Source organism: Sciurus carolinensis, chromosome 1, assembly GCF_902686445.1.
Source record: "Sciurus carolinensis chromosome 1, mSciCar1.2, whole genome shotgun sequence".
NCBI classification, from domain to species: domain Eukaryota; kingdom Metazoa; phylum Chordata; class Mammalia; order Rodentia; family Sciuridae; genus Sciurus; species Sciurus carolinensis.
In genome coordinates, this window is record NC_062213.1 from 96,541,726 (window position 1) to 96,569,665 (window position 27,940).

Here is a 27,940-nt window from a genome sequence, read left to right on the forward strand (position 1 = left end):
AATGGATGATCCTAGTCTTGGGTTGATCTGCTTTGCTCTATGACTGGTCTCCTGGCCCCTATAATAGGACTCTCCACCATACTGCTGCCATTTTGTCTACCCTTGGTGGTAAATCTTTAAGGACTCAGGTGAGTACAACTCTTGTAGGCTTCTTGAGCACTTGGATGGTGTTAGTACTTGGATGGTGAGCACTTGGATGTTGTCTGGAAAGAGAAAGACTAATATTTAAACTTAAGTTTAATGAAGAGAACGGATTTGTGGAAATGGTATAATTAAATCATATTTTGACTGGTATTTGATGCATAATACTGAAGTCTATAAGGGAAATAAAGTTTAAAGGGCATCATTAAACTAAAGGAGAGTAAGACGGAGTAAATTTTGTTTACCTTATGCTCCATTTCAGTTTCAAATGTCTGTCTCTAGGAGTGCAAGCCTTAGATGATGGGTTTGAGTCATTGTCATTATAGAGCTGATCCTAGAACTGCCTGTGGCTTAGTGATTTAGTACTGTCATTAGCTCAGATGCATAAGCAGGACCTTACGTGGGGAGTGGGGAAGGAATTTGCTGTGGAATTGGCTCAAATTTTGGCAGTAATATTCACATTCCAGCAACATTTTACTGCCTTACAACAAGGGAAATTGTTCTTTTAGAAAGTGGTTGAATGAAAAAAGGTCAAAAAGAAAAAAAAAAGAATGAAGTTCTTCAAATCATGTTTCTGTCAAGGGCTAAGATGATTTAATGTATAAACATTACTTTTTTAACAATGACTACAGGTTTTAGAATCTGAGTCATGTAAGTAAATTAAAATTGGTTTAAAAAAAAGAAGGATTCATTGCCTGGGAAAGTTTTTTCTTCTCTCATTTTTACTTTGTGATAAGGTCTCAATAGACTGATTCATTTAAGTTATTATTTTTTCATATTTTAAAACTATTGCATCTGATTTTGAAATTGCCCTTGTCATTAGACCTACTAGTTTTTAATAATTCAAGTTTTAAGTAAAGTTCATTATGTAATATCCTGTATTGAAGACAGATTGTAAAGTTCCTGCCAGATTTGCTTTTTAATTATTCAGATGGAACATAGGAGTAGAAAAGTTCATATTTTTTTTTTCTATTGAAGAGTTGCTATAGCCTTTCTGCTTTATTACTAGTGATGTTTAAAATAATGTTCTTAAATAAATGCTGATAGTGTCTAAAATAAAAAAAGAATAAAGTCTTGAAACAAAAGATTTGTAAAAGAGAGAGAAATCTATTCAAAATTCTTGACTGTTTTCAAGATCTAAACAGATTCTTAGAGACTGAAGGAACATTTGTCCAGTTTGTTCAAGTGATGTTGGATTGTTTTGCCAGCTGGATGTTCCTCTTGGAAGCACTGTCACCTGCTCTCCCACTCACCCAGATTCTCTAAGATCCAGGAGAGATACTGTTATGATTTGGGTCTGAAATATTGCTGCAAAAGCTCATGTGTTGCCAGCAAGATTCCCAAAGCAACAAGGTTCAGGGGTGGGCTTTTAGGCAATGATAGGATCATAAAGGCTCTAACCTTATCATTGGATTAATCCACTTAATGGATTGATTCACTTATTGCATTAATCCATTGATAGCTGAATGAGCTACTGGGAAGCAGGGTATAGTTGGAAGAAATAGATCACTGGGGATGTGCATTGGAAGGGTTTATCTTTATCCTGTTCCCTCCCTCCCTCTCTGTCTCTTTCTTCCTGCTCCTTTGCTGCCATGAGTAGCTTTTCTCTGACATGCCCTTTCACCATGATGTTTCTGCCTTGGGGCCAGCCAGTCATGAACTGAATTTTCTGAAAACCGTGAGTAAAATAAATCTTTCCCTCTCTAAGTTGTTCTGTCAGGTACTTTGATCACAGTGACAAAATTCTGACTGACATAGATGTCAAGTAGCCCTGCCAATCAACTCCTGTATGCCCATCAAGTGCCCAGAGCCCTGCCCTCCACCAAGGTGAACAGAGCCTTGTGTAGTGCCTCCCTTTGCCTCGTCAGCAAAATTACCCTGCTATGCAGCTGTGCCCACTCTGTAAGCAGAAGTGCCTACCCAAGTGGAAGAAATAGCACTAGAATTTATCAGGGTTGTGAAATGACAAGAAAAAATAGTTTCAGGATTCCATCCTCCTCCTTTTGAAGTCTCATGGTGACAGTTGGCATCTGGACAACTTTAACCCTTAGCTTCTCACCTGCCTGCAAGGACAGTCAGCAGAGAGAACACTTTGTTCCTAAAGTGGACATCACATCTTGGGAGCCATGTCTCTGCCCCTGGCATGCAGCTAAGATATGGGCAGGGTTAGCAACGTCTGGGTTCCCAAAGCCTCAGAAGAATGTGTACAACATCAAGAGCAATATTTTTGGAATGTAGCATCATATGAACTTCCTTTGTTGTCTATTATTGTGGTTTCTATCCCCAGGATAAACTTGTCTTTTTTTTTATCCTGTTCTGTCACATCAAATTTCTGTTCATTAACCTCCCTGTTGAGTGATTACCAGAGTGTTTTTTCCTGTTTCCTCAAAAAGCAGTAAAGATAAAATAAAATGTAGTTACATTTTGTTATTATTTTTACCATTGCTATTATTTAAGTAGTAAGGGAATTAGTTGGAATAATATAGACGGAAGATCTCTGTAAATACATCAGCTCATCCCAAGGTTACAAAGTGCTTTTCAGGATGTCACAATCACAGAGTTAAAACTTTGATCTTTTATTTTGATACACTTCCTGTAATGTGAACCCTCATACTTTCTCTTCTTTTTATTCTAGTAGCTGGGGCTTTGTTTTCATCACCAAGGAAGATATACCTTTGTTTCTGCTTCATTAATAAAGCCATGTTTCATGGTAGAACAGATATTCTTTTTGGCATTTTGTTTTACTCTCCTTTGCCAGCTATGTTTAATCACTTTGTGTCTCCCGCTTTCATTTCCAAATGACCTCTAAGACACAAATCTCAAAATGAAGGTGAAATGGATTTAATTTGAATGATTTTTATTAGGGATTGGAGCACAATTTCTGGTTTTGGCACTTATTCTGGTATTGGAATTTATACCTAAATTGCTTAGTCTCTAACATTTAACAGCCTAATTTCTCAAATAAAAAATAGTATTGTAAAAAATTACATAGTTTAGGAATTATATTTAATATATCTAAACTGTGTAGCATCTAACCATATCCTTTTACAGCTATGACCTTTTCTCCTGCTTGTTCTCATTCTCTCATTATCCTATTATTCCCCCCTCTGACAAATGAAATGTTGGTAGGAGTTTGAGAACATCATGGTAGGTTGTCAACCTTCTGGTGGGGAGAAGAAGTCAAAAGTCAAAGCCCCTGGAATGGAGAAGACTAGGCTAATCTGGTTTTCATAATAATGATTTATTCTTTAATTTACTGGATTGAATTTTCATGTAATGGACCCACCTGTATAATTATCAATTACTGGAAAAATAGAAATTTACTTATGTTTCCTCCTAGGCACTCCTTAGACTCCCCTGCAGAGAAAACTACAATCCTGACTTCATTACTGAGGGCTGGGTTTGCTTGTGGTTTGAACTTTATGGAAATGGAATCAATCATATAGAACATACCTTTTCATCTTTGATATCTTTCTCCTGGTATTGTTTTTTTGAGATTTAATTGTTTTTACATGTATAAGCAATTTACTGCTCTTTGACATTGCTTTGTATGCTTATACCACAGTTTATTTCTCTATTATAATTTTTGTAGATTTGGTGGTGGTTTGAGGTTATTACATTTAATGCTGCCATGATAAGTGAAATAAGCCAACCTCAGAAAGTCAAAGGTCAAATATTTTATCTTAGATGCAAAATAAGGAAGAAAAGAGGGAACCCCATGAAAATAGAAGGGAGATCAGTGAAGTAGAAGGGAATTAAGGGGGAGGTAGGAAGGACAGGAAAAGGGAAGGAAATTGACCAAATTATACATGTATGTATATGAATATACCACAGTGAATTCCACTTTTATATATATCTATAAAGCACCAATTAAAAGAACAATAAATAAATAGAAAGAAAAACAGCAGAGTAAAGGAAGGGAAACAGGGGGAGGGAGAGGGAGGGAAAGAAGAAGTACTGGGAACTGAAATGGAGCAAATTACATTCAGTGCAGGTATGACTATGTCAAAATTAACTCCACTAGTATGTGTAACTGAAATCAACTTATTTATTAATTTTTGTATTCTTGATACTTACTATCTGACTGGAGTAAGATGGAATCTCAGGGTAGTTTTAATTTGCATTTCCTGATTGTGAGGTATGTTGAACATTTTCTCATATATTTATTTGCCTTTTGGATTTCTTCTTTTGAGAAGTGTCTGTTTAGTTCTTTCTCAAAGACACTGTTATAGAAAAGACTTGTTTCAATTCATGCTCGATGACTTCTATGATTGTATTTTTTTAGTGTATTATGTTTATTGCTGTTCGGATCTTTCTTTCCTTCTATTAATTTTTGATTTGGTTTGCTCTAGCTTCTCTAGGTCTTTGAGATACACTGTTATTTATTTGAAATCTTTCTATCTTTTGATGTAGGCACTTACTGCTATAGACTTCCCTCTTAGTAATTCTTTTGCTGTCCCATAAATTTTGATAAGGTGTGTTTCCATTTTCATTTGTTTGGAGATTTAAAAGGTTTCTCTTTTTATTTCTTCATGAGTGGGGAAGCATGGGAAGAACCTATGTGTGGGTGTGAAGTGTCCCGTCTCTGCAGCACCACCGGGTTCCACACGATTGTGCTAGCTGACCATACTGGGTTTCATTTGTTAATGGAGGGAGCTGAGTTCTTCCTGCTCTGGCATGGCACCTAACATTTCTTTCTCCTGATGTCTGATTCAGGTGAGCCACTGCTCCTTCTGTCACTTGTTGAAGTTTGGTTCTTTTGTTACTCCACAGTCCTTGCTCTTAGGGGTTTGAGAAAGATTATGATTTTTTAAATCAAATGCTTATTTAATTTTAGAAAAGGTAACCATTAAGCATTTGTGGGCATTCATGAAAAAAAAATGAGAGAATTAAAAAAAATCTTTAACCTCAGAAAACCAAAAGATATGTAAATATTTATCCAAACATTTGGCAAAAGGCAATGAAATTCTATCCCCAAAATGAAGAAGTGGATGATGCCATTGACAGTAATTCATTTACATGGAATGATAACATTTCCAAACATTTGGATATACATTCTTTTATTTATTCCTCCCAACATTCATGTATAATCATTTTATAAATTAAAAAAATAAACCCTAGTAGCTAAATAATTTACCCATTAGCCATAATGAATACAAAACCTTGAGAATTAAAGGCCAGCTTGTCTGGGGCTGGGGAGATAGCTCAGTTGGTAGAGTGCTTGCCTAGCATGCACAAGGCCCTGGGTTCAATCCCCAGCACCATCACCATCACCACCACCCCCCCCCCAAAAAAAAAAACCAGCTTGTTTCTCTCCATGCACAGCATCATTTCCACTGCATCAGCACATATTTAGGATAAACGCGGGCAGGGGATTGGAAAGGGATTTGAAAATAAAGCACAGATAATATGAAGGAGAACAGAGGTGCTCAGGGATAGTCCTCACTTCAAAGGGGTGATTTTACTTTGTTAAGTCAGTGTAAAACCCAAGTTTTCATCAAAATAGAAAATATGACAAAGAAAAATGCTGTTTCTGCTTTCGTAGTTTATGTGGCTTTTATTTTCATTAGGGTGAGATCGAGCCTTCTCCAACTTCCTACATCCTCAATGGCAGCAGAACTCTCCCCTCCCACCCAGTAGATTCTTTTATCTCTCCACTTTTATCTCCTTTTAGATTGATTGAATGGTATTATTTTTCCATCTATATTATTTTTTAAACTAGAAATAAAGAACAATTTATTCCTTTAGCACAGTGCTTATTTGTTGAATATTTTATACAACTTGCCAATTGTATTTTGAGAAATTTGCTTAACCTTGTGGAATTTACAAAGAAGAAGAGAAAGAGAATATTCAATTTTATGATGATTAAATGCTGATAGATAATACTATAAAGGATGTCATGCACCTTCACAACATCATCTGAGCATCACTGTGATGCTGGGAATTTGCAGTTCAATTTTAATGAAGACACAAGGGATAGAGAAGTTAAGATGTTGGAGAGGAACACAGCTGGTTTGAAACTCTGCATGAGAGGAATTAAACCTCAGTCTGTTTGATCTGGAAGGTCATTGTGTCCAATCCTCTAATCCTGGCTACATTATGAATGTTGAAGCAAAATTTTGCCTCTACTCCACAGCCTCCCTGAGGGGCTGCAGGAAGTGCAGGGAATCCCATCAACCTTGGTGGTGGTATAATGAGGACAGTGATCACATGAGAAGTCCACTTTGGCAATCAGAGGTGCCTGGTTAGGTTTTCCTCTTCTGCCCAGGTTGTGTAGGTGTGACCTGTTGGATGGCACTTTTAAAAAATTGGTTGTTTTTATTTATACATGACAGTAGAATTCAATTTGAAATAATTGTGGAAGCATAGAATATCTTATTCTGGTTAGGATCCCTTTCTTATGGGTGTAATGATGGTGGGATTCACTATAGTGTATTCATATATGTACTTAGGAAAATTGTGTCAGATTCATTCCACTGTCTTTCCTCTTCCTCTCTCTGCTCCCTTCCCTTCATTTTCTTCTGTCTAATCTACTGAATATCTATTATTCCCCTTGCCCACTTATTGTGGGTTAGGGTCCACATATCACCTAAAACGTTTGACCTTTGTTTTTTTGGGACTGGCTCATTTCACTTAGCATGATAGTCTCCAGATCCATCCATTTACTTGCAAATGTCATAAAGCCATTCTTCTTTATGGCTGAGTAATACTTCATTGTGTACATATACCACAATTCCTATCCATTCATCTGTTGAAGGGCACCTAGCTTGGTTCTATGGTATAGCTATTGTGAATTAAGCTGCTCTAAACTTTGATATGGCTGCATCACTATAGTATGTTGATTTAAAAACGTTTGGATATAAATTGAGGAGTTGGAGAACTGGGTCAAATGGTGGTTTGACCCAAGTTTTCTGAGGAATCTCCATACTGCTTTCCAGAGTGGTTCCACCAATTTGCAGTCCCACCAGCAATATATGAGTGTACATTTTCCCCCACCTCCTTTCCAATATTTATTGTTACTTATATTCTTGATAATTGCCATTCTGACTGGAGTGAAATGGAATCACAGTGTAGTTTTAATTTGTATTTCTCTAGTTGCTAGAGATGTTGAACATGTTTTCATATATTTGTTGACCATTTGTATTTCTTCTGTGAAGTGCCTGTTCAGTTCCTTTGCTCATTTATTGATTGGGTTGTTTTTGGGGTGTTAAGTTTTTGAGTTATTTGTATAACCTGGAGATTAGTGCTCTATTTGAGGTGCAGATGGCAAAGATTTTTTTCTCTCATTCTGTAGGCTCTCTTTTCACACTCTTGATTGTTTCCTTTGTTGTAAAGAAACGTTTTAGTTTGATGTCATCCCATTTATTGATTATTGATTTCACTTCTTACACTTTAGAAGTCTTGTTAAGGAAGTCAATTCCTGAGCCAATATGTTGGAGTGTTGGACCTACGTTTTCTTCTAGTATGTGCAGGGTTTCTGGTATAATTTGTAGATCCTTGATCCATTTTGAGTTGAGTTTTGTGCAGGGTGATATACAGGGGTTCAATTCCATTCTACTACCTATGGATTTTCAGTTTTCCCAGCACCATTTGTTGAAGAGGCTATCTTTTCTCCAATGTATGTTTATGGCACCTTTGTCTAGTATAAGTGTATTTATGTGGGTTTGTCTCTGTGTCTTCTATTCTATTCCATTGGTCTTCATGTCTGTTTTGGTGCCAATACCATGCTGTTTTTGTTACTAGAGCTCTATAGTATAATTTAAGGTCTGGTACTGTGATGTCTCCTGCTTTACTTTTCTCACTGAGGATTGCTTTGGCCATCCTGGGCCTCTTATTTTTCCAAATTAATTTTGTGATGGCCTTTTCTATTTACATGAAGAATGTCATTGGAATTTTGATGGGTATTGCATTGAATCTGTATAACACTTTTGGTAGTATGGCCACTTTAATAAAGTTAATTTTGCCTATCCAAGAACATGGGAGGTCTTTCCATCTTCTAAGGTCTGCCTTTTTCTTTTCTTTCTTCCTTTCTTCCTTTCTTCCTTTCTTCCTTCCTCCCTCCCTCCTTCCCTCCCTCCTTCCTTCTTTCCTTTTTCCTTCCTTCCTTCCTTCCTTCCTTCCTTCCTTCCTTCCTTCCTTCCTCTTTCTTTCTTTCTTTCTTTCTTTCTTTCTTTCTTTCTTTCTTTCTTTCTTTCTTTCTTTCTTTCTTCCTTTTCTTTCTCTCTCTCTCTCTCTCTCTCTCTCTCTCTCTCTCTCTCTCTCTCTCTTCTTTCTTTCCTAATGTTTTGTAGTTTCATTATAGAGGTCCTTCACTTCTTTGTTACATTCATTCCCAAGCATTTTTTTTTTGAGGCTATTGTGAATGGAATGGTTTTCTTAATTTCTCTTTCAGCTGATTCATGGTTATAGTACAGGAACACAATTGATCTGGGTGTTATTTCTGTATCCTACTACCTTACTTAATTTATTTATAAGTTCTAGAAGTTTTCTGGTGGGGTTTTTCAAGTCTTCTACATATAGGATCATGTTTTTTGTAAACAGAGGTAGTTTGGGTTTTTGTTTTTCTATTCGTAATCCTATAATTTCTTTCTTTTGCCTGATTGCTCAGCTAGAGTTTCAAGGACTATGTTGAGTAAAAGTGGTGAAAGTGGGCATCCCTTTTTTGTTTTTGTTTTTAGAGAAAATACTTTCTATTTTCCTTTGTTTAGAATAATGTTGGCCTTGGGTTTATCTTACATAGTTTTTGCAATGTTTAGGGTTTTAAATATTTTTAAAATAAACTTTTTCTAGGGTTTTAAATATTTTTCCAAAATTTTTTTGCATCTCTTGAGATAATCATGTGACTTTTGTCTTTAAGTCTATTTTTGTGATGAATTACCTTATTGATTTCCATATATTGAACCAAACTTGCATCACTAGGATCATGGTGTACTTTCTTTTTAATGTGCTTTTGTATGAGATTTGCCAATATCTTATGAAGAATTTTTGCATCTATGTTCATCAAGGATGTTGGTCTGAAATTTTCTTCTTTGATGTGTCTTTGGTTTTGGTATCAGGGTGATACTAGCTTTACAGAATGTGTTTGGAAGTGTTCCCTCCTTTTATATTTCATGGAATAATTTGTGGTGGATTGGTATTAGTTTTTTTAATGGTCTGGTAGAACTCGGTTGAGAATCCTTCTGATCCTGGGCTTTTAGGTTGGCTTTTGAGGCCTCTTCAATTTTATTACTTGAAATTGATCTGTGTAAATTTTCTATGTCTTTGTTCAGTTTGGGTAGGTTGTATGTCTTTAGGAGTTTGTCAATGTCTTCAAGATTTTCTAGCTTATTGGAGTATAAATTTTCAAAATTGTTTCTGATTATTCTCTGTATTTCAGTAGCAGTGTCTGTGGTAATATTTCTTTTTTCATCATGGATTTTAATAATATGAGTATTTTTCTTTCTTTCTTTTGGTTTGCTTGGCTAAGGGCTTATCAGTTTTGTTAATTTTTTTGACTTTTTGTTTCATTGAATTTTTAAAGTTGTTTTTTGAATCTTAATTTCATTGACTTTGGCTCTGATTTTAATTATTTCCTGTCTTCTACTGCTTGATGTTGGTTTGTTCATTTTCTAGAGTTTTGAGATATAATGTTAGATTATTTGGTATCTTTCTAAGATTTTAATGAATGAGCTCAATGCACTGAACTTTCCACTTAGAACTAGCTTCATAGTATCCCAGAAATTTTGATATGTTGTTTCTCTATTCTTGTTTGCATCTAAGTATTTTTTATTTCACCCCTGATTTCTTCTGTTATCCATTCATTACTCAATAATGAATTATTTGGTCTCCAGGTGTTAAAAAATAATTTCTATTTTTTATCTTATCATAGGTTTCTAATTTCATTCAATTATGATATGATAGATTGCAGTGTATTATCTCCATTTTTTTTTGTGTTTGCTAATAGTTGCTTTGTGCCTAACATGTGGTCTATTTTAGAAAATGTTTCATGTGTTCCTAAGAAGACAGTGCATTCAGTTATTGATGTATAAAATACTCTATTTAAATCTGTTAATTCTAAATTTTTAATTATTTGTTTTACTTCCATAGCTTCCTTATTAATTTTTTGTTTACATTTAGCTAGTGATGAGAAAGGTGTTTTAAAGTCAACCAGTATTATTGTGTTGTGGTGTATTTGATTCTTGATATTGAGAAGAGTTTGTTTGATGTACATAGATGCTTATTTTGGAGGCATAGATATTTATGATTGTTATTTCCTGTTGTTGTATGATTCCCTTAAGCAGTATGAAGTGGCCTTCTTTCTCTCTTTTGATTAACTTTGGCTTGAAGTCAACTTTATCTGATATGATGATAGAAATCCTGCTTGTTTACCAGATTCATGTGAGGAATATGTTGTTTTGCATCCTATTACCTTCAGTCTGTGGATGTCTTTACCTATGAGGTGAGTCTCTTAGAGACAGCATATTGTTGGATTTTGTTTTTTAATCCAATCTGCCAGCCTATGTCTCTTGATTGATTAGTCTAGTCTGCTAGCATTCAGTGTTAATATTGAGAGATGATATTTATTTGCCGTCAATATATTTCTAGTTTGATATATTTCTAGTTTTTAACTTGAATTAGATTTCTTTTTGCTTGACTATTCATCTTATTATTAATTTCTTCTTATCCTTATTCTTCATTTATTCTTCATGAAATATTTTATTGTATATAATTTTTAGTGCAGGCTTTCTAGTTGTGAATTTGTTTAACTTTTGCTTATTGTGAAAGTCGTTTATTTCATCTTCAGTTCTGAAGCTTAGTTTTGCTGGACATAGTATTTTCAGTTGGCACACATTTTCTTTCAGAGCGTGGTATGTAGTATTCCAAGACCTCTTGACTTTTAGGGTCTGTGTTGAAAAATAGGCTGAGATCTGAATTGATTTACCTGTCAGTATAACTAGTCATTTTTCTCTAGCAGCTTTCAAAATTCTATCCTTATTCTGTATATTAGGCATTTTCATAATAATGTGACTTGGAGTGGATCTGTGGTAATTTTGTATCTTTGGAGTTCTTTCTGCCTCCTGTATTTGATTTTTCATTTCAATTTTAAGGTTTGGGAAATATTCTGATATTATTTCATTGGAAAGTTTGTGCATTACTTTAGTTTGTATTTCAGAGCCTTCATTTGACTCTATGAATCTTATATTTGGCCTTTTAATGGTATCCAATATTTCTTGAAAATTCTGCTCATGGTCTCTTAACATCATTTCTCCATGATCAAATTTATTTTCAAGATTATGTACTTTGCCTTCATTGTCTAAAACTCTGTCTTCCAAATAAGCTAGTCTATTGGTGATGCTTTTCATTGAATTTTTAATTTGATTTATTGATTCCTTCATTTAGAGGATTTCCATTTGATTCTTCTTCAGGCTCTTTATATCCTGATTAGGGAGTTCTTTCACTTCTTGTATTTTCTCTCTGATTTCACTCTTTACTTCATCTTTTACCCCACAGATCAATTTAACTATGAACTTTCTAAATTCCTTCTCTGATATTTCCTTTAGTGTGGTGTCAATGGGTTCTGTTTTTGATTCCTTTCTTTTGAGGCATTCTGGGTTGTTTGGGATGTTTTCCCCCTTGATTTTACATGGTTGTTGTGTGTGTGTGTGTGTGTGTGTGTGTGTGTGTGTTTACCCATCTATCTGAAAGAATCTGAAGGATCTGAAGCAGCAGAGTTTCTACCATGTGAACTCACAGTTTCCTTGTTTGTTTCCAGTATCTCACAGATTAGTGGGAGTCAAATAATGACCTATGTAAAAAATATAGTAATAAACTGAGTTCTTGATTCCTATTATGATATATACAGTGCTAATTGACACAATAAACAGAATTGATAGGATCATCAATTTCTATCAGTAAGAACAGTAAGTAATCATGAATTGTGTCTGGCATAAAATCAAACAGTAAATGTAATTAAGAGGACATATGAAGAGATAGGAGGATAGAAAAGCATTTGCCATTTTAATAGGTGAATATGGAAAATGCAAAAGTAATTTAGGATAAGAGTTATTCAGAGGAATAGGAAAAATAAAAGTAAAAGTATTAAAAGAAGAATAAAAGAAATAACAATAGAATGTAGAAATAGAAACAAGGGGAACAAATACTGAAGAAGACATTATAAAACAAAATCTAAGTATACTAATCAAAAACCCTAACCATTAGCAGACAGAGCAAGGAAAAATGACCAACAAAAAAATGCCAGAATTGAGAAATAGAAACAAATATGTGTATGTATAAATGTCCATGAATCATTCAGCACACTCGGAAAAAAACAAAAAGCAAACAAACAAAAACCAGCAAACAAAAGGATCTTGATGCAAAATTAAGGGGTCATTTTCATTGTTGTGGATAAAATAAGTTAATGAGAATATATGTTTGCTGTCTGTGCCCAACTGTTATCAGTCTTTCGATTCATCTTGAGGTATGTACCGGGCACGAGAGTTGGGGCTGTGGGTTGTCACCTCCTTTCTTTTGTGTTACTCACAAAGATGCTAGTTGGAGTTCAAAAACCTCTGCTTTCCTTCTTGGTGGTAAGATGTTGGAATGGGAAGTTCTGTTAGCTCTGCTCCAGGGTGAGGCCGCAGCTGGGTTATGTGAGATGAGTAGCTGTAGGTGGAGCTCTTGGGAATGGGCTTAGGTCTAGTGAGGCCCCAGGAGCTTAACTGTGCAGCTAGTTCTCTGAAGATAGTAAAACACCCCGGGATGCCTAACTATGCTGGGAGACTGTACCTCAGGAGTCTCCCAGGGAGCCACTCCTAAGACAGAGGAGCCAGTCCCTTGCCAGTTTTGTTGCTACTGGGTTCTGCCCTTCAAAGCCTTCTGGGACCTGTCACTGGGTGAAATCATATCTGCCCATTTAGATTCTCCACCCAACACAGCCAGTCCTGTATTTTTCCCAGTCTCCTGGGTTTGGACTGAGCACAGATACATTCACTCTTGCGGGCTCCCAACCCTCCACAGTAGGTTCTGGGAGCTTCTGGACTCAAATAGGGGAGGGCATCAGATTCTCCCTGACTTCTGTGACTTATCCCCCCACCCCAAGTAAAATACTCTCCGTGCCTAATTACCTCTGGATTTTGCTAGGCTCAGAATGTTTCGCTGGTTTCTACCTGGGCTGTGTATCTGAGCTAGCCGAGTTTTCCCAGATCCGAGTTCTTGGTTCCCGTATCTGCCACTGTGTGTTTGACTCTAGGAGGCTCCTGCCGTGGCTCACTGTGAACTATTGCTAAAGAGGGGCGCCGACTGTGTAAATAAACACAGGGTATCAATTTGCTGTGTCCCACAGCCTCTGGATCGACTTAGGACAGGCTGCCCCTCAGATCTCAGGATTTTCCATGCTGGGATGTCTGTTGTATTTCTCCAATTTCTCAATCCTTGTGTGTTCATTCCACTGTTCCCGCAAGCAGCTTACCTTCATTTTGTCCCTTTTTCCTTGTTTAGTGATCCCTAAATTTCTAAGTCTCTAAGGAAACCTGACTATCCAGCATTGAGTTTTAGTGAAATTTCTTTCACCCACCTCGCAGAGAAGCAGTATTCCTGTTGCTGGAATCCTGGGTTAGAGAGCTATGAGAAGCTGTGAGAAATGCTTGCTTGGCTTGCCTCTAGTCCACCATCTTCTCCATCCCATCTGTATTAGTTTTTAAGTATATATTTTTTTCTTAGGCATTCTGATCATTTTTTATGTTGCATTATAAATGGATATAATAGTGGGATTCATTATGCCATTTTCATACTTGCACATAATTTAATCCATCTCATTTCCTTTATCTTCCTTTTGCTCCTTTTCTCCCTCCCCTGATCTGTTTGTTTTATCTCCTGTATTATTATTATTTTAATTAGTGCCTTATAATTATATGTATATGTATATGGTAGATTCATTGTGGCATGTTCACACATGGACATAACATAATTTGATAGATTTTATTCCCTAGTACTCCCCCAAACCCTCCTCTCCTCAATCCCCTTCCTCTACTCTATTGGTATCTCTTTTTTAATTCCTTTTACTTTTTTTTTTTTTTTTGAGTGCTCCAGAGATTATAACCTATAATCAATTTACTATAATCTTATAAATATTAGTACTTATACTCCTGCTTAGAAACTCCCAGGAACCTTAGAAGGCTAACTCAGTCTCAGGCTCTTGTCATACAATGTAATTATAAGCATACTTTAAGCCTCACATTATTATTAGTTTACTGTGGGTACTTATTTATGTTTATCCACATCTAGCTGCTCCTCGCTCTTTATTTCTTCCTCTCCACTAGTAGGGTTTTCCTCAGCTCTGTGCTTTGGGCCCATCCTGGAGTGGGATTATTGTGAAGAGGTTCATTTTTGGCTTCCACTCATATGCTCAGCCAATCAATCATCATGTTTGGGCTTTCTTCTCCTCTAACAACTGGCCACAGGGAACTCCTTACTAGCCAAGGGGAGGCTGTCAGTGAATAGAAGTCTGAGGGGTCATTATCAACTGGGTGATCCAAGCAGCCAAAAAGTGGGCTTTTCCCTTGACGACCGCTGCTCCCAGGAATGACTTAATGCCTGAGGAGGGACTCTGCTTATAATGAACTTTTGCTTTGAAGGGTCTGGGGCACTAAACCAGAAGATGCAAAAAACTGATGTCCCTGCCAATGTGACCCAGATTTAGTAAATGAGTCACAAATTTTGGATTGGGGAAGAGAAGTCTTCCTTTAAGATCTTGTTTTGGTTGTGTTACAAGGAATCACCTTCTGCTAGGGAAAGTCCCTTGGTGTGTCCAAGAGTCCATGTTCCGAATGTTGACTTACTGGTGATGATCTGGTTTACAGATATCTGTTCTTAAGCTGTTGAGTGTGGTACCTTTATTCCTGAGAGATTATGAATAATACTGTCCTTACATAAAACTCCCTGCTTCCTTGCAAGGGAGGGTGGTAGATACCTTGTTTCCTGAATGGGAGCTTAGATGATTCAGTGTTTCTGAGCTCTGCCTAGAGCTCAGTTGGAGAACAAAGCCTAGAGGGTGGGTGTGGGGTTCCTTCTTCGTATAGTCTTGCCCACTTCCTTCTCCCTTTGGAAAACTATATTCTAGGAAAGGTTTTTGATGGTCTCATTAGATCAATTAAGTTCAAATGGAACCATACGAGTTTGAAGAGAGAAAATTAGATTATGTAACTCACAAATTAATTCACTAAAGATTTATTTAGTGTCTACTATTTGCCAGACTATTCTAGACTCTGCAGACATATTAGAGAAAAACAAAATATTCATGGTATCCTCTTAAAGCTTATATTTGATTGTGAATTAGAATGTCTATTTATATAGTTGGCAGAGCAATATGGGAAGAAGAAAGATATTGAACAGGCAAATATATAAACATGAAACATCTTGCTTCTAGGGACTTGGAATCAAAGTGGAGACTGAGAAAACATATACACTAGCCCTGCCAATGTCAAACCTCTTGAATTCTGCTGTATCTTTTAAAACCATGAGTCTGTGCATGGACTTAAAATATCAGTTTATGTTTTTCTTAGGTTCTGTGCATATTGAACATTATCTTTTTTCCTGGAATTTAGGATGTAAAGGCAGGGGGCTTCCAGAAAGTGTCCTGAGATTCTGTGATAGAAGTGACCCCTTTCTGCACTTTTATAAATAAGTACACATGAAAAGTGGAACAGCCTCAGAGACTGAAGGGCACAGGGAAGAAGCAAGAGGGGGGAGTCCAGGCCAGGATAAGGCAGGATAATGCAGTGGGCTTTTTGTGGCAGGTAGGTCTCTGCATAGGCAGGAATTAGTTTATTCTGAAAGGATCTGAAGATATATTAGGAAAGCACTCCCTGAAATTCAGTGATTTCCTTACCACTCTTCTTATATTTGCACATTGCCATATTATTACCTAGCTAATAGTTTCCATTGGAATTGCCTTTGAATTAATAAAATTTTAAAGCATATTAATTCTAGGCAGTGCATTGCATTATACATGACATGGCAAGTTTAAAATTCAACCTGTAAATTTTTCAAATGTAGATTAAGACAGACAGTAGGTCAAAATTTAAGAATCTATTTGCCATATGAGATTATCTTCTGCAACAAGTCACACCTGATAGCACTGGAAAATGCTATATCAGGAATTGACGTTTACAAATATAACATTTCCTTCCTAGAGATTCCCCATTTCCAAAGAGCTTTTATTTACTTCTTTAATCCTTCCTCAAAAAATTGACCCTTCCAATGTGGAGTAGAAATAAAAGCCTGGGGAATATACATTTTGAGATGGCACTGGAGGAGAGATGGGCTGGTCCTCACTGCTTGTCTTTGGTTAAATCTGTAGGCTAAACCATGAGAAAGGTGGTTAAGGAAGAGGCAGGAGAAGCAGGAACCATTGGAATTGATGGAAGGGAAACACATATGTGTCAGAAACTTCTGGTGGGTCACTGCCTCATAGGATACCTTGGAGCACTGTAGTTGTCTGTCTGACCCCACCACTACTCTGCAGCCATTGGAAGGCAGGTTAAGCCTCTTACAAAACACATATTCATGTCTCTCTATGTATTAAATTAATATATGAAAAATTTTTCCTTTAAAATATAAATTTGCCAATCATACTTCAGATAGAGCGCTAATCTCCAGAATCTATAAAGAACTCAAAAAACTCTACACCAAGAATGTAAATAATCCAACTGACAAATGGGCTAAGGAAATGAATAGACACTTCACAGAAGAAGATGTACAAGCAATCAACAAACATATGGAAAAATGTTCAACATCTCTAGTAATAAGAGAAATGCAAATCAAAACCACCCTAAGATTCCATCTCACCCCAATTAGAATGGCGATTATCAAGAATACAAGCAACAACAGGTGTTGGCGAGGATGTGGGGAGAAAGGTACACTCATACATTGCTGGTGGGGCTGCAAATTAGTGCAGCCACTCTGGAAAGCAGTGTGGAGATTCCTTAGAAAACTTGGAATGGAAACACCATTTGACCCAGCTATCCCACTCCTTGGCCTATACCCAAAGGACTTAAAATCAGCATATTACAGAGATACAGCCACATCAATGTTCATAGCTGCTCAGTTCACAATAGCCAGATTGTGGAACCAACCTAGATGTCCTTCAATTGATGAATGGATAAAGAAAATGTGGTATATATATACAATGGAATATTACTCAGCCATAAAGAATGATAAAATTATGGCATTTGCAGGCAAATGGATGAAACTGGAGAATATCATGCTAAGTGAGATAAGCCAATCTCAAAAAACCAAAGGAAGAATGATATCGCTAATAAGTGGATGATGACACATAATGGGGGGTGGGGAGGGTTAGTGTTGGGGTTGGAGTTGGGTTTAGGGATGGGGGCAGGAATGGAGGAAGGAAGGACTGTATAGATGGAGGGGAAGGGTGGGAGGGGAGGGGGGGAAGGGAAAAAATGGCAGAATGAATCAAACAACATTACCCTATGTAAATTTATGATTACACAAATGGTATGCCTTTACACCATGTACAGACAGAGAAACAACATGTATCCCATTTGTTTACAATAAAAAAAATAAATAAATAAATAAAATATAAATAGAAAAAATATTTAAAAGAAAGTATTAATATTAATATTAAAGTATTAGTATTAACATTAAAATATTACTAAAAAGAAAGGCTTCAAGTAATCATTCTAGAGGAGAATAAGGATGGAGTAAACTAAGGCTGGGAAACCACCATACAGGCAGTGGTGGGAAGAGAACAGTCTCCAGGGAAGAGATTGGAGAGGCTTTCTGGAAAGGAACTTGCAAAAATTTGCTACATCTAATGTTTTGAATAACACAAGAAGACTCAGGATGCATTTAGATTTTGAGTTGTGTGAAGGAAAAACTCAGTGTGATCTCACCACAGAGCTCTTATCCATTTACCCACACTGCCAGAGTAAATGGAAAAGTGGAACAAGGGATAGATGGTAATACATCTCTTTGAGGAATTTTATCACTTGGAAAGTCATAATAATTAATAAAAATAAATTAGCAATAAATCATGGCTAAAATGTCCTTCAATAAATGAAAATTAAGAATAATGATTGGATTATGAATAACCTGGCCTTAACTTCTTCCTAAACTTATTCACTTTTCCCCTGTAACCACATGATCATTATTTAAATATGTGAATCAAAATAGCAAATATATTAGTGCTTACTATGACTGAATAAAGGGGTTATTCAGAGACTGGATTTTTCAGAGATAGGACAGGAAGTCAAAATGTACAGGTGTCCTTCAGAGTTGAAGGAGTAGGAAGAGTCATTTGGGAGTAATTCTGTGAGAGGAAGCAGTATAACAGCAGTATTGGAGAACTATCAGGAGAACTTGTCAACAAGTTCTAACCCAGGGGTTGGGACTTGGAGATCTGAAGTACTGGAGTCCTAGTGAATTCCAAATGGTCACAGTGGAGCAGGTTTTATTAAGACTACCAAGCCCAGGGCATGTTTGTGCTCTATTTGGAGGAAAACAGCTTGTGAAAATATGGTTCTGGTAAATTATATAAGCATCAAGTAAGGAGTTACTTGAAATTGGTTTTTTAAAATAATTTCTGAAAGGGCAGGGGAAAAACCACCCCTTTTGTTCTGACTTGAAATGACTGTTGTAAATATTTCCACTTGATGGAAAGGCCATTAAATAGGAATATTTAATTGGAAGCATTAGCAGAGCTCTGCAGGTATTAACCTAGAGGTGAATTTTATTAAAAAAATAAAAAAGCACTTGGATATTAATCATTGCCCAAATTTTGTGAGCCAAACAGGCAGGATAAATTTGGTCACACATAATTTTAGTATTTGTCTGCCTTCTATATTACTTCCAAGCAAGGAAATCAGACTTTTGGTGTTCAGTGTATACTAAATATACCTGTATTTAATGTTTTATCTTAGGACAGGAAAGTGTGTATGTAAATATTTATACTTAAATAAATATTCATATGTAACATGTTCTCTCTCTCTCTCTCTCTCTCTCTACATACTTTCACCTTTCTATTCTATTTACCATGCAGATTTAAACAGAACAGACTCTATTTATGTAAATTATGAGAATAAAAAACTTGTAAGAATACTGGTGCTGCTGAGCAATATCATATTATAAAGTGTGTTGGTGTGTGTGTTTGTGTGTGAATGCACATATGTGCATGCACACATGCATTTTTTAAAAACTTGTTTAGATATCTTGGCCCCTGAGCAGACTTGGATTACATATTTTGAGAATCCACTGTTAACAATTGTGAATTAAAATAATCGATTGTTTTAAATTAAAAATAAGACAAAAGAGGGTGGGATGAATGTGCTTCTGAAGATTTCATTTATTTCTGTAGGGAATACCAAGAGAAAATGTGTATTTGGCTATTGCTAAATGTGGTATATGACATGTATATTTATGATGTTACATATAATGTGTATATATATATATATATTCTATATGTCTTTTGTAAGAGAAGTATAAACAGTAAGGAATTATTGATCTAAAAATATTTGGTCCTGGTACTCAGCATTGGGAGTATTCATTTGTCTCCAATTATATATAACAAATGTTTAAAGAAAGTGTTTACAATGTCACATCAACTCATTAGAGATCATTAAAAAGAGCATGTAGACTAAAGGCAGTAGACTGAGGAGGTTATGAGTTACGAGTTGACTAGGGTTAGGTGGGGCCAGGTGTCCAGTGAAAGTCAAGGAATATGGCCAGGACATGGTGCTGACACATTTATTCAAGCATCATCTTGGTTTCCAACTGGGAAACTCCCAATCCTCAAATTGGGACAAAGCCTTGGAAGTACTAGGTGAGGCAGGGAACCAGGCAAGGCAAGTGTTTAACTGAGCACATCCCCAGAGAAGAGGATCTCAGGGAGGGACACTTCCTGTAACCAGGGTGTGTAGCAAGTCATTTTTAGTTTTGGGTGAATTTCATTTGAGTTGCCCACTATTTAGAACAGCTTATATGTGGACTATCCCATTCTCACTTAGGCTCTATGCAATACTGGAACTACCTCAATTCCATATTGGCTTTAGAGAATCTGTAGAGTCTGACTGGTGGGGTTAAAGGAGAGTGTTATACTTTGCTTTAGGAAAGCGTTTGATTTAATTTAGAAGTCCAAATTGTGTTGCTCTGTTTCACGTTATTTAGTCAATGGAAGCAACATATGGTGATAGGTTATTTGACCTTTTTTTGTACTGAAATCACAAGAGAAAATAAATTAATGGGAAAGGAAAAATAATGATGTAATCATTTAAAGCGTTTGTAGAGATGTGATTTAAAAAACATGTTGACATGGTTCCTGCACTCCAAGGACACACATGGAGCTGACATTGTCTTTCTTGGGACAACTTCTCTAAACCCTTTGCTTGCGTATTCTCAGTGGCAGAACTTTAAAAAACAAAACAAAACAAAACAAAACATAACAACAAAACGCTGGTTGCATCAGCAGTAGAAAAAGAGGCAACTTTCCCAAACAATAAGATGATTATAGAGGGACACTCCTATAGGCAAAGAAGCCAACGCTCAATTAATGAGCTCAGTGTAATTATCCCTTTGATTTTTCAAGTAACTGCTTTGATTTCTTAACACTTTCTTTATGACTGTGGCTCCCACACCTTTCCCTGAGACAATGTAGACCTGGAAACCACCTCTGGTACTCCCATCTGGAACCAGGTCCTCCTCCAAATAGCCTGATTGTGCCACATCAACATGAGCAGTGCCAGCAAAGTCCCCTCTGTGCAGCAACCCCCACACTGCCAGAAGAGTCCACCCCAAGAGCTCAAGCAACCCCTACAAACTTTCGGAACCATGAAGCACAAACAGATATTTCTCCCCAGTCCCTAGTCCATGGGTTCTTCATCTTACTAGCATGCTTTTTTTTTTTTTTTTTTTTTGATGGGGAGCTTACTACCATTTACCCCTACTCTGCCTGGAATGCTATGGCTTCTTTTCAGAAATGGTAAACTGCTCCTCTCTAAATAAGAACCACCCTTGATTCTAAGTCTCCTAAGGCCTAAGATAGAGGAACAAAGACTAGCCCTTTCATGTGCCTTTTGTCTATGACATAGGTGGGGATTTCCATCCCCTGGGCACTGTACCTTCCTTCCTCTCAGTGTGTGAATAAAGAACATGCTTCATGGTTGAATGCAAATTCAGTTTCTCTCTCTTTCTTTTCATTTTATTCCCATTAAAAAAAAATAAAAACCCTGCTTTTGGCAAATGTAGCTGATCGGTGTTTTCCTTGTGTGGTAGTGAGGTGTGTGTGTGTGTGTGTGTGTGTGAGTGTGTGTGTATGTGTGTGTGTGAGGGAGAGAGAGAGAGAGAGAATCTTTTTCTCTTTCCCTGTTTCTCTTGGAGTTCTTAAATGTTTCATGCATCTTGCTTAAATTGGATCTATAGCAATGGTTTATAACATAATCTTTTTTTCATTGTTTCCAATCCATACACTGCTGATTACAACCTGTAACCCTGGGCAAGTTTCTTTATCCCTCTGAATTTCGGTTTCTCCCACTTCAAAGTGAGGACTATAATCTCTACATCACAGACTTATTCTTTAAGTGGGATAATGTGCACATTATAATTAGCACATTAGGTTGCCTTCCACTTAACAATAAATCTTTTTTACTGTTGTTGCTATCATTGCTGTTGCTAACATTTTTATTGTAGCAAGAAAGTGAATAAAAAAGTCCTAATATAAAAAGTATGGAAGATTCTTAAACTTGGTCACCTTTCACATCTTGATTGTTTTCTTTCCCTTCTAATTTTTTTTCCAGTTTCAGGGGTTAAATCCAGTGTCTCCTGCATGCTAGGCAAGTACTCTGTCAACCCTGTTTCCATCTGCTGCTTTAAGACTTGAAGGGGTTTAGTGTGAAATCTTGCTCTGCATCATGGCAGATATGAAAACAAGGGAGAAAAGAGGATTTAATGGGGGTCACTGGATTTGTCTGAATCATCATTAATTTCTCCCCTAAGTGAACTTTAGTTCTGCTGAATTATACTGACATTAAGCCTTGGTTCAAGATATTCTGTAACTGTCTGTCCATACAAGGGTGAGTCATGTTAATTATTTTTAAAGTAGTGTTTTGAAGTTTTATATGACCGCTGAGAACTAGAATTGACAAATTAGGTCTACCTGACTAACAGCAACTTATCCAATTTCCCTACTCTTCCTGAAATTTATGTTATCAACACAGTTTTTCATTTCATTGTTAATTTTATTTTACTGTTTATTTTAATGGCTCATAAACTTTAGGAAAGTAATATTTTAATTACGTGTAGATTTTGGGACTCGCTTTTTTAATTGATATTATTTTCCAAAGATCTGTTCATATTATTGCTTAAAACAGTACTGTAGTTTATCTTTTTTTAAATCATAAATGATTTCTATCACATGACTGTAGCACATTTTACTATCCAATCTCTTCTCAATAGAATTTAAGTTATTTCTGGTTTTTGCTCTTACAATCATGCTGCCAAAGAATATTTGCACATAGGCAAATATTGTTTCCTTTGTATATACTGAGGAGTTGATTTGGGGGTTATAATTAATACATGTGGTTGATAAATTTACGAGTTCTGATCTCTCTCCCAGATGACTGTACTAGTCCATACTCCATGAGTAATCCATAAAGATCTCAATAATCCATAGTCTCTCAAACATTTAACATTACTGGGCTTTTATTCCCCAATTAAATAAATATAAAACAGCATGCTCTTGATTCATATTATACTAATTATTATGTTTGAGTATCACATTATATATATATATATACTAGTCATTTGTTTATCTGGGAAACAATTTCTCATTTTTCACAAAATGTTTTTCTTATTTGTTGAGGAGGAGTTGATATCATTGGAAAAGCTGCTCACTGAAATTTTGTAGAAGATTAATTTGGGGCCTAATGTTTTATCCTGTTGGGACATTTTAAACTACTTTTTCAATTTCTGTAACATAAAGACAATATTTCTATTGCTTCTAGAGCATGGTTTTGCAATAAATTTAATATTCTAGCCAAGTAAATTAATCTCCGTAAAGCTTGAATAAGCATCAGGAATAAAAGCCACTAATGGAAAATACTTAATGTTCTAAATCCCTTTTTTCTTTGCTCAGTTTTTAAAACCATCTCTTTCATCATGGAAAAATAACAAAATTTTCCATTTAAAATTCGTTTTTAAAATACACAATCTAGCAGCACTAAGTGCAAACATTTGCAGTCCCATGCAACAATCACCGCTGTCCATTTCTAGAACTTTTTTCTATAACCCCGGACAGAAACTCTGCTTGTTAAACAGTAACTTCCCAGACCTTTGCCTCTCCAGTCATTGGTAACCTCCACTCGACATCATGTTTCTGTGAATTTGACTACTCCAGGTACCTCATATAAGCAGAATCACACAACCTTCTTGTGTCTGACATTGCACTTGGCATAATGTTTTTGGGATTCATCCATATTGTGGCATGTATCAGAATTTCCTTCCTCTTTAGGACTGAGTGACATCCCGTTATACTATACATATTTGTGTGGTACCATGTGATATTTCAGTATGCATGTATATTGTGTAGCATTCAAATCAGGATAAGCATATCTGTGACTTAGAGCCTCATTTCTTCATGGTGAAAACATTCAGATTCTTTTCTTCTGGCTTTTTGGAAATATACAATGCATCATCATTATTCTATTCTGCACTTGTTTCTCCTGTCAGTCACTTAGTATTCATAGACTAACCTTTCCCCATCTCTTCCACCTCCTTACACTCCCAGCCTCTGGTAACCACCTTTCTACCACTTACCTCTATGAGATTAACTTTTTAGATTTCAAATATGAGTTAAATCATGTGGTATTTGTCTTTCTGTACATGTCTTATTTTATTTAACACAATGTCCTCTGGGTCTATACACATTGTCAAAAGTGATAGGATTTTATCTTTTTTTTTAATGGCCAACTGGTATTCCATTGTGTATATATACCACATTTCCTGAAACCAGTCATCAGGTTGGAACTATTTTGGATAGTAAAGTAGAAAATAGAATTTATGTGTTATTACACCAGCCAGATATAATAACTTTTAACAAATTGTTGTTATTTTACATCTTTTAATGAGTATATGTTATTCAAAATGTCATCATGCTTAAGGGTTTTTATTATAATTTGAATATTTTTGATAATATTAAATAATCCTCTAAAACATATTCTTTCATGGTCTTAAGAATTTCACCATATATAGGTCCTATAATTTTTCTGATTCAGCAAGATTATAAAAGAATGATGGAGGAATAAAGGCAAAAGCAGTATCCAAGGAAGGTGCAGTTATTTACTATTAATCTGAACATGACAAGAATATTTCACCATAATTCCTAGTTCCTTAGATATATTTCTTTCACATCTTATTGTAGAATCTTGCTTTACAGGGATTGTTTTGTTTAATCATGTATAATATATAGTAGTAAAATGTGAGATAAAATAAGTCAAGAATTAGAAAGAGATTTAAAATTTTGTTTTTTCTTGTCATTTTTCTTGTAGTAATGGTTCTTGGTAAAAACCTTTAGGAAATTAGCAAGTAGAATTATTAGGATTGAATTCAGGGCTATTGACTTTTAAAGATCATAAAACTAGGTTCATTAGAGATGTAGATAGATAATAGATGTGTGTGTGTGTGTGTTTGTGTGTGTGTGTGTGTGTGTGTGTGTGTGTGTTTGTGTGTGAAGTATGCTATGCTTCATGTCTCAGGTCTGCCATGACTTTGGTGCCTATCTTTTTTGAGTGGGATGTATTCAGAGAGTCTCATGGTATAACTGAAACTGTGTCATCTGACACTGTTATCCCATTGAGCCAGCTAATTCTCAAATTTTGAATGGCAGAAATTGGACATTTCCAATAATTTACATTTGAGATGTGATGTGAAGCTATGGGGAGTATATGACCTATTGAATAAAGTCCCTTTATCCTTTCACCATTTGGCAAGTGTGATGTTCTGTACAAACCATCTAATGATGACCTGGCTCAAGGTGCTGAAGCAATGGCTCTGTCTCTGAGGTGTCATGAGCAGTGGCGATCCCCACAAGCTTTTCCTTCCAGTCAGGAGCAGTGGCAGTTCTGGGAACCTAATTAACCTGCTTAACTGAGAGGACGTGATTCTAGGTTGATTCAATGTTCCTGTACTTTCTGGAGCACAGCTGGTGACTGTTTCAGAGTTGGTGAGTCTTTCCTTTTCTTCATCATTCTTCTGTTCTTTCTCCAAATAGAAAGCAACATTCTTGGAAAGCTTCCTGATTATTTGACCAAGACCAATGTTTAATATGTAACATTTAGTTAGCCTTACTAATTACAGGAAGAATTAACAGAGATATTAAAGGATTACCCCTTAAATGCATTGGAAACATGTCTTGAGTGAACAAGATATAACAAATTGAACAGGTAAGAGGGAAATGTTGGGTAGTTACAGGATTACGTAGCAGGTGGAGGGAGCTGGAGAGCTTATGGAGAAGACAGAGCATAAACAAGAGTGTAAACAAATCTATTGTTTTTCAAAGACATAAAACCTGTTTGAAAGAAATGTGGGAAAAACCTGTTTGAAAAGAAAGTAAGAGAAAACCAACATGTTGGATTCGTATTTTACCCCAGATTTCAGACTTTCAGTTCTCTGATCCTTTCTTCTCTCCAAATTTACTCACTTATTTACACATGATGTTGTGGTTCTAGCGTCTTGTTCTATTCTATAGTGAACATTAGAGGGGACCACACAGGTGTGGTTCAGTTAATAATTTCTGAATGAATGCTTGTAATTTTTGTTCACTTATTTCCGTTATCTTAATGTGGTGATGAAGAATACATTTTTAAAAATAAAAGTGCCCCAGTACACATCTTTGAGGGGAGAAAAAGTACTGAGAGGTCTGGATTCTACTCTGAAATCAGAAACTCTCTTGGAAAGAAGTGCTTTTTTGAGTTAGAAGAAGATAACTTTAAAGAGGCAAAGATCGTGTCAAATCTGGGTTTACACGTATGAAAGAAAAAGGTGGAGAAAAATTTCAGACTTCAACAGGATCAAGAGATGGCCCAGTGCAGTCATGATCCTAACTGAGAGGCAGCTACTATTTCATAGAGAAAGACTCAAACTTGCCCATGGTTGTCACCATGACTTGTTACGGCTTGTCAAAGAGGGAATTGGGACTAGCCTGTAGGTCATTTTTAGTTCTCTCCTTCCTTCTAGCACATGAGCAAATTGTATGAAGAAAGTAGAGGTGGAAAAGGACATGAAATGATAATCAGCTAACGTGGAACAAATACATCAGGTAGTTTGAAGATTTGGGGGAGGCTATAATGCAGGAAGGGGTTATTATCCTCAAACTTTGACAAAAAGTCAGGGAATCTTCCAAATTCTCCCACTGACATCAGTTACTGAAACTAAGAGCTAAGGTAGGGTCTCTGTATCAGAAGTACTGAACCCAATGGGGAGATCCAGGAACAGGATATTTCCCATTTTTTCAGAGCTCCTGTAAGGACAGTTATAGGCAGATTTGCATTGTGGTTAGGAAATTGTTCAGCCAGCCCAGTTTTAGGCAGTTCAACTTCCCCCTGGGTGGAGCTCAAGCTTTATAAAGAGGTCCTCTGAGGGATGAATACTATACTCCTGGTACTAGAGGCCTGATCTACTTTGGAGAACCTGGTAAGTCTAGTTCGCTGAGTTTATCTGTCTGTTTTTTTCTTCTTTTTGTCTTATCAAATGTTGAATTGAATCTGGAGACAGTAAGTTTGGTGGGACAAATGTTACTTAGTTGATGGAAATTTACAACTGGGGTACAATGATTTACTGTATTGATTTGTTTTTGTTTTGTAAATAGTTTGATATTCATAGAGAAAAAAGAAGATAATCGGGAAGATTTGTTTCGAAGCCAAGGATAGAATGAAGCATTTTTCTCTTTCCATAGTTTTTTTGGTGTTCCTTTCAAAGGTCTATGTCTCAGCAGACGTAAGACCCTTGAATTCTTCCTGAACAGCCCTTTACTCTGTACCCCAGTCAGCCTACTGGGACTTCCAAGAGATAATAATAAGAATTGCATGACTTTCTTGAAGATTTTATTTTCACACAAATGACATTACTTGATTCTCTGAAACAGATTTTTCTTAGTAAAAGTTGCATGAGATAAAAGGAGGTTTCCCCAAGGCTGAAACAAATTACTAAAATGGAAGGGAAAAGTCAGAAAGTCATAAAAAGGGAGTTGAGGGATTAAAGTATATTCTTGGAGGGAGAAATAACATCCCCTGATATTACATCATCTTTGATGTTCCTCTGTGAGAATCCCTTCTTATGAACACTGTCATATAATTTCTTTCAGATTCTGAGACTCCAGAAGGATGTCTTATCAACAGCAGCAGTGCAAGCAACCCTGCCAGCCACCCCCAGTGTGCCCACCTCCAAAGTGCCCTGAACCATGCCCACCCCCAAAGTGCCCTGAGCCATGTCCACCTAGGCAGTGCCAGCAGAAATGCCCTCCTGTGCAGCCTCCTCCACCCTGCCAGCAGAAGTGCCCACCCAAGAGCAAGTAACAGCTTCAAGATTCATTCAAGATAAGGAAAATTGGCTCATCTAATTCCATAGCAACATAATCACCTTCATCTTTTCTTCAAAACCTATCGTGGATATAGAAGAACCTTCTCTACCTTTTCGCCTGTAATCTGCCTGTGATCATTGCTGACAGTGAAAGGACTCCTTCCCTAGTCCGTCATACTGTCACTGTCCCAACAGTAACTGAGAATGACGGTCTCAGCTGTGCCAGCATCCCTGACCT

The 27,940-nt window shown here is 36.4% G+C and overlaps 1 protein-coding gene across 1 annotated transcript; it reads left to right on the top strand.

Annotated features, from left to right (window-relative positions):
* On the top strand, nucleotides 1-27,940 carry LOC124976764 (small proline-rich protein 2I). Its single transcript, XM_047539686.1, has 2 exons — nucleotides 1-128; nucleotides 27,488-27,940. Exon 2 carries the CDS (start codon nucleotides 27,507-27,509, stop codon nucleotides 27,696-27,698), a length of 192 nt encoding a protein of 63 aa, XP_047395642.1. The 5' UTR covers nucleotides 1-128; nucleotides 27,488-27,506; the 3' UTR covers nucleotides 27,699-27,940.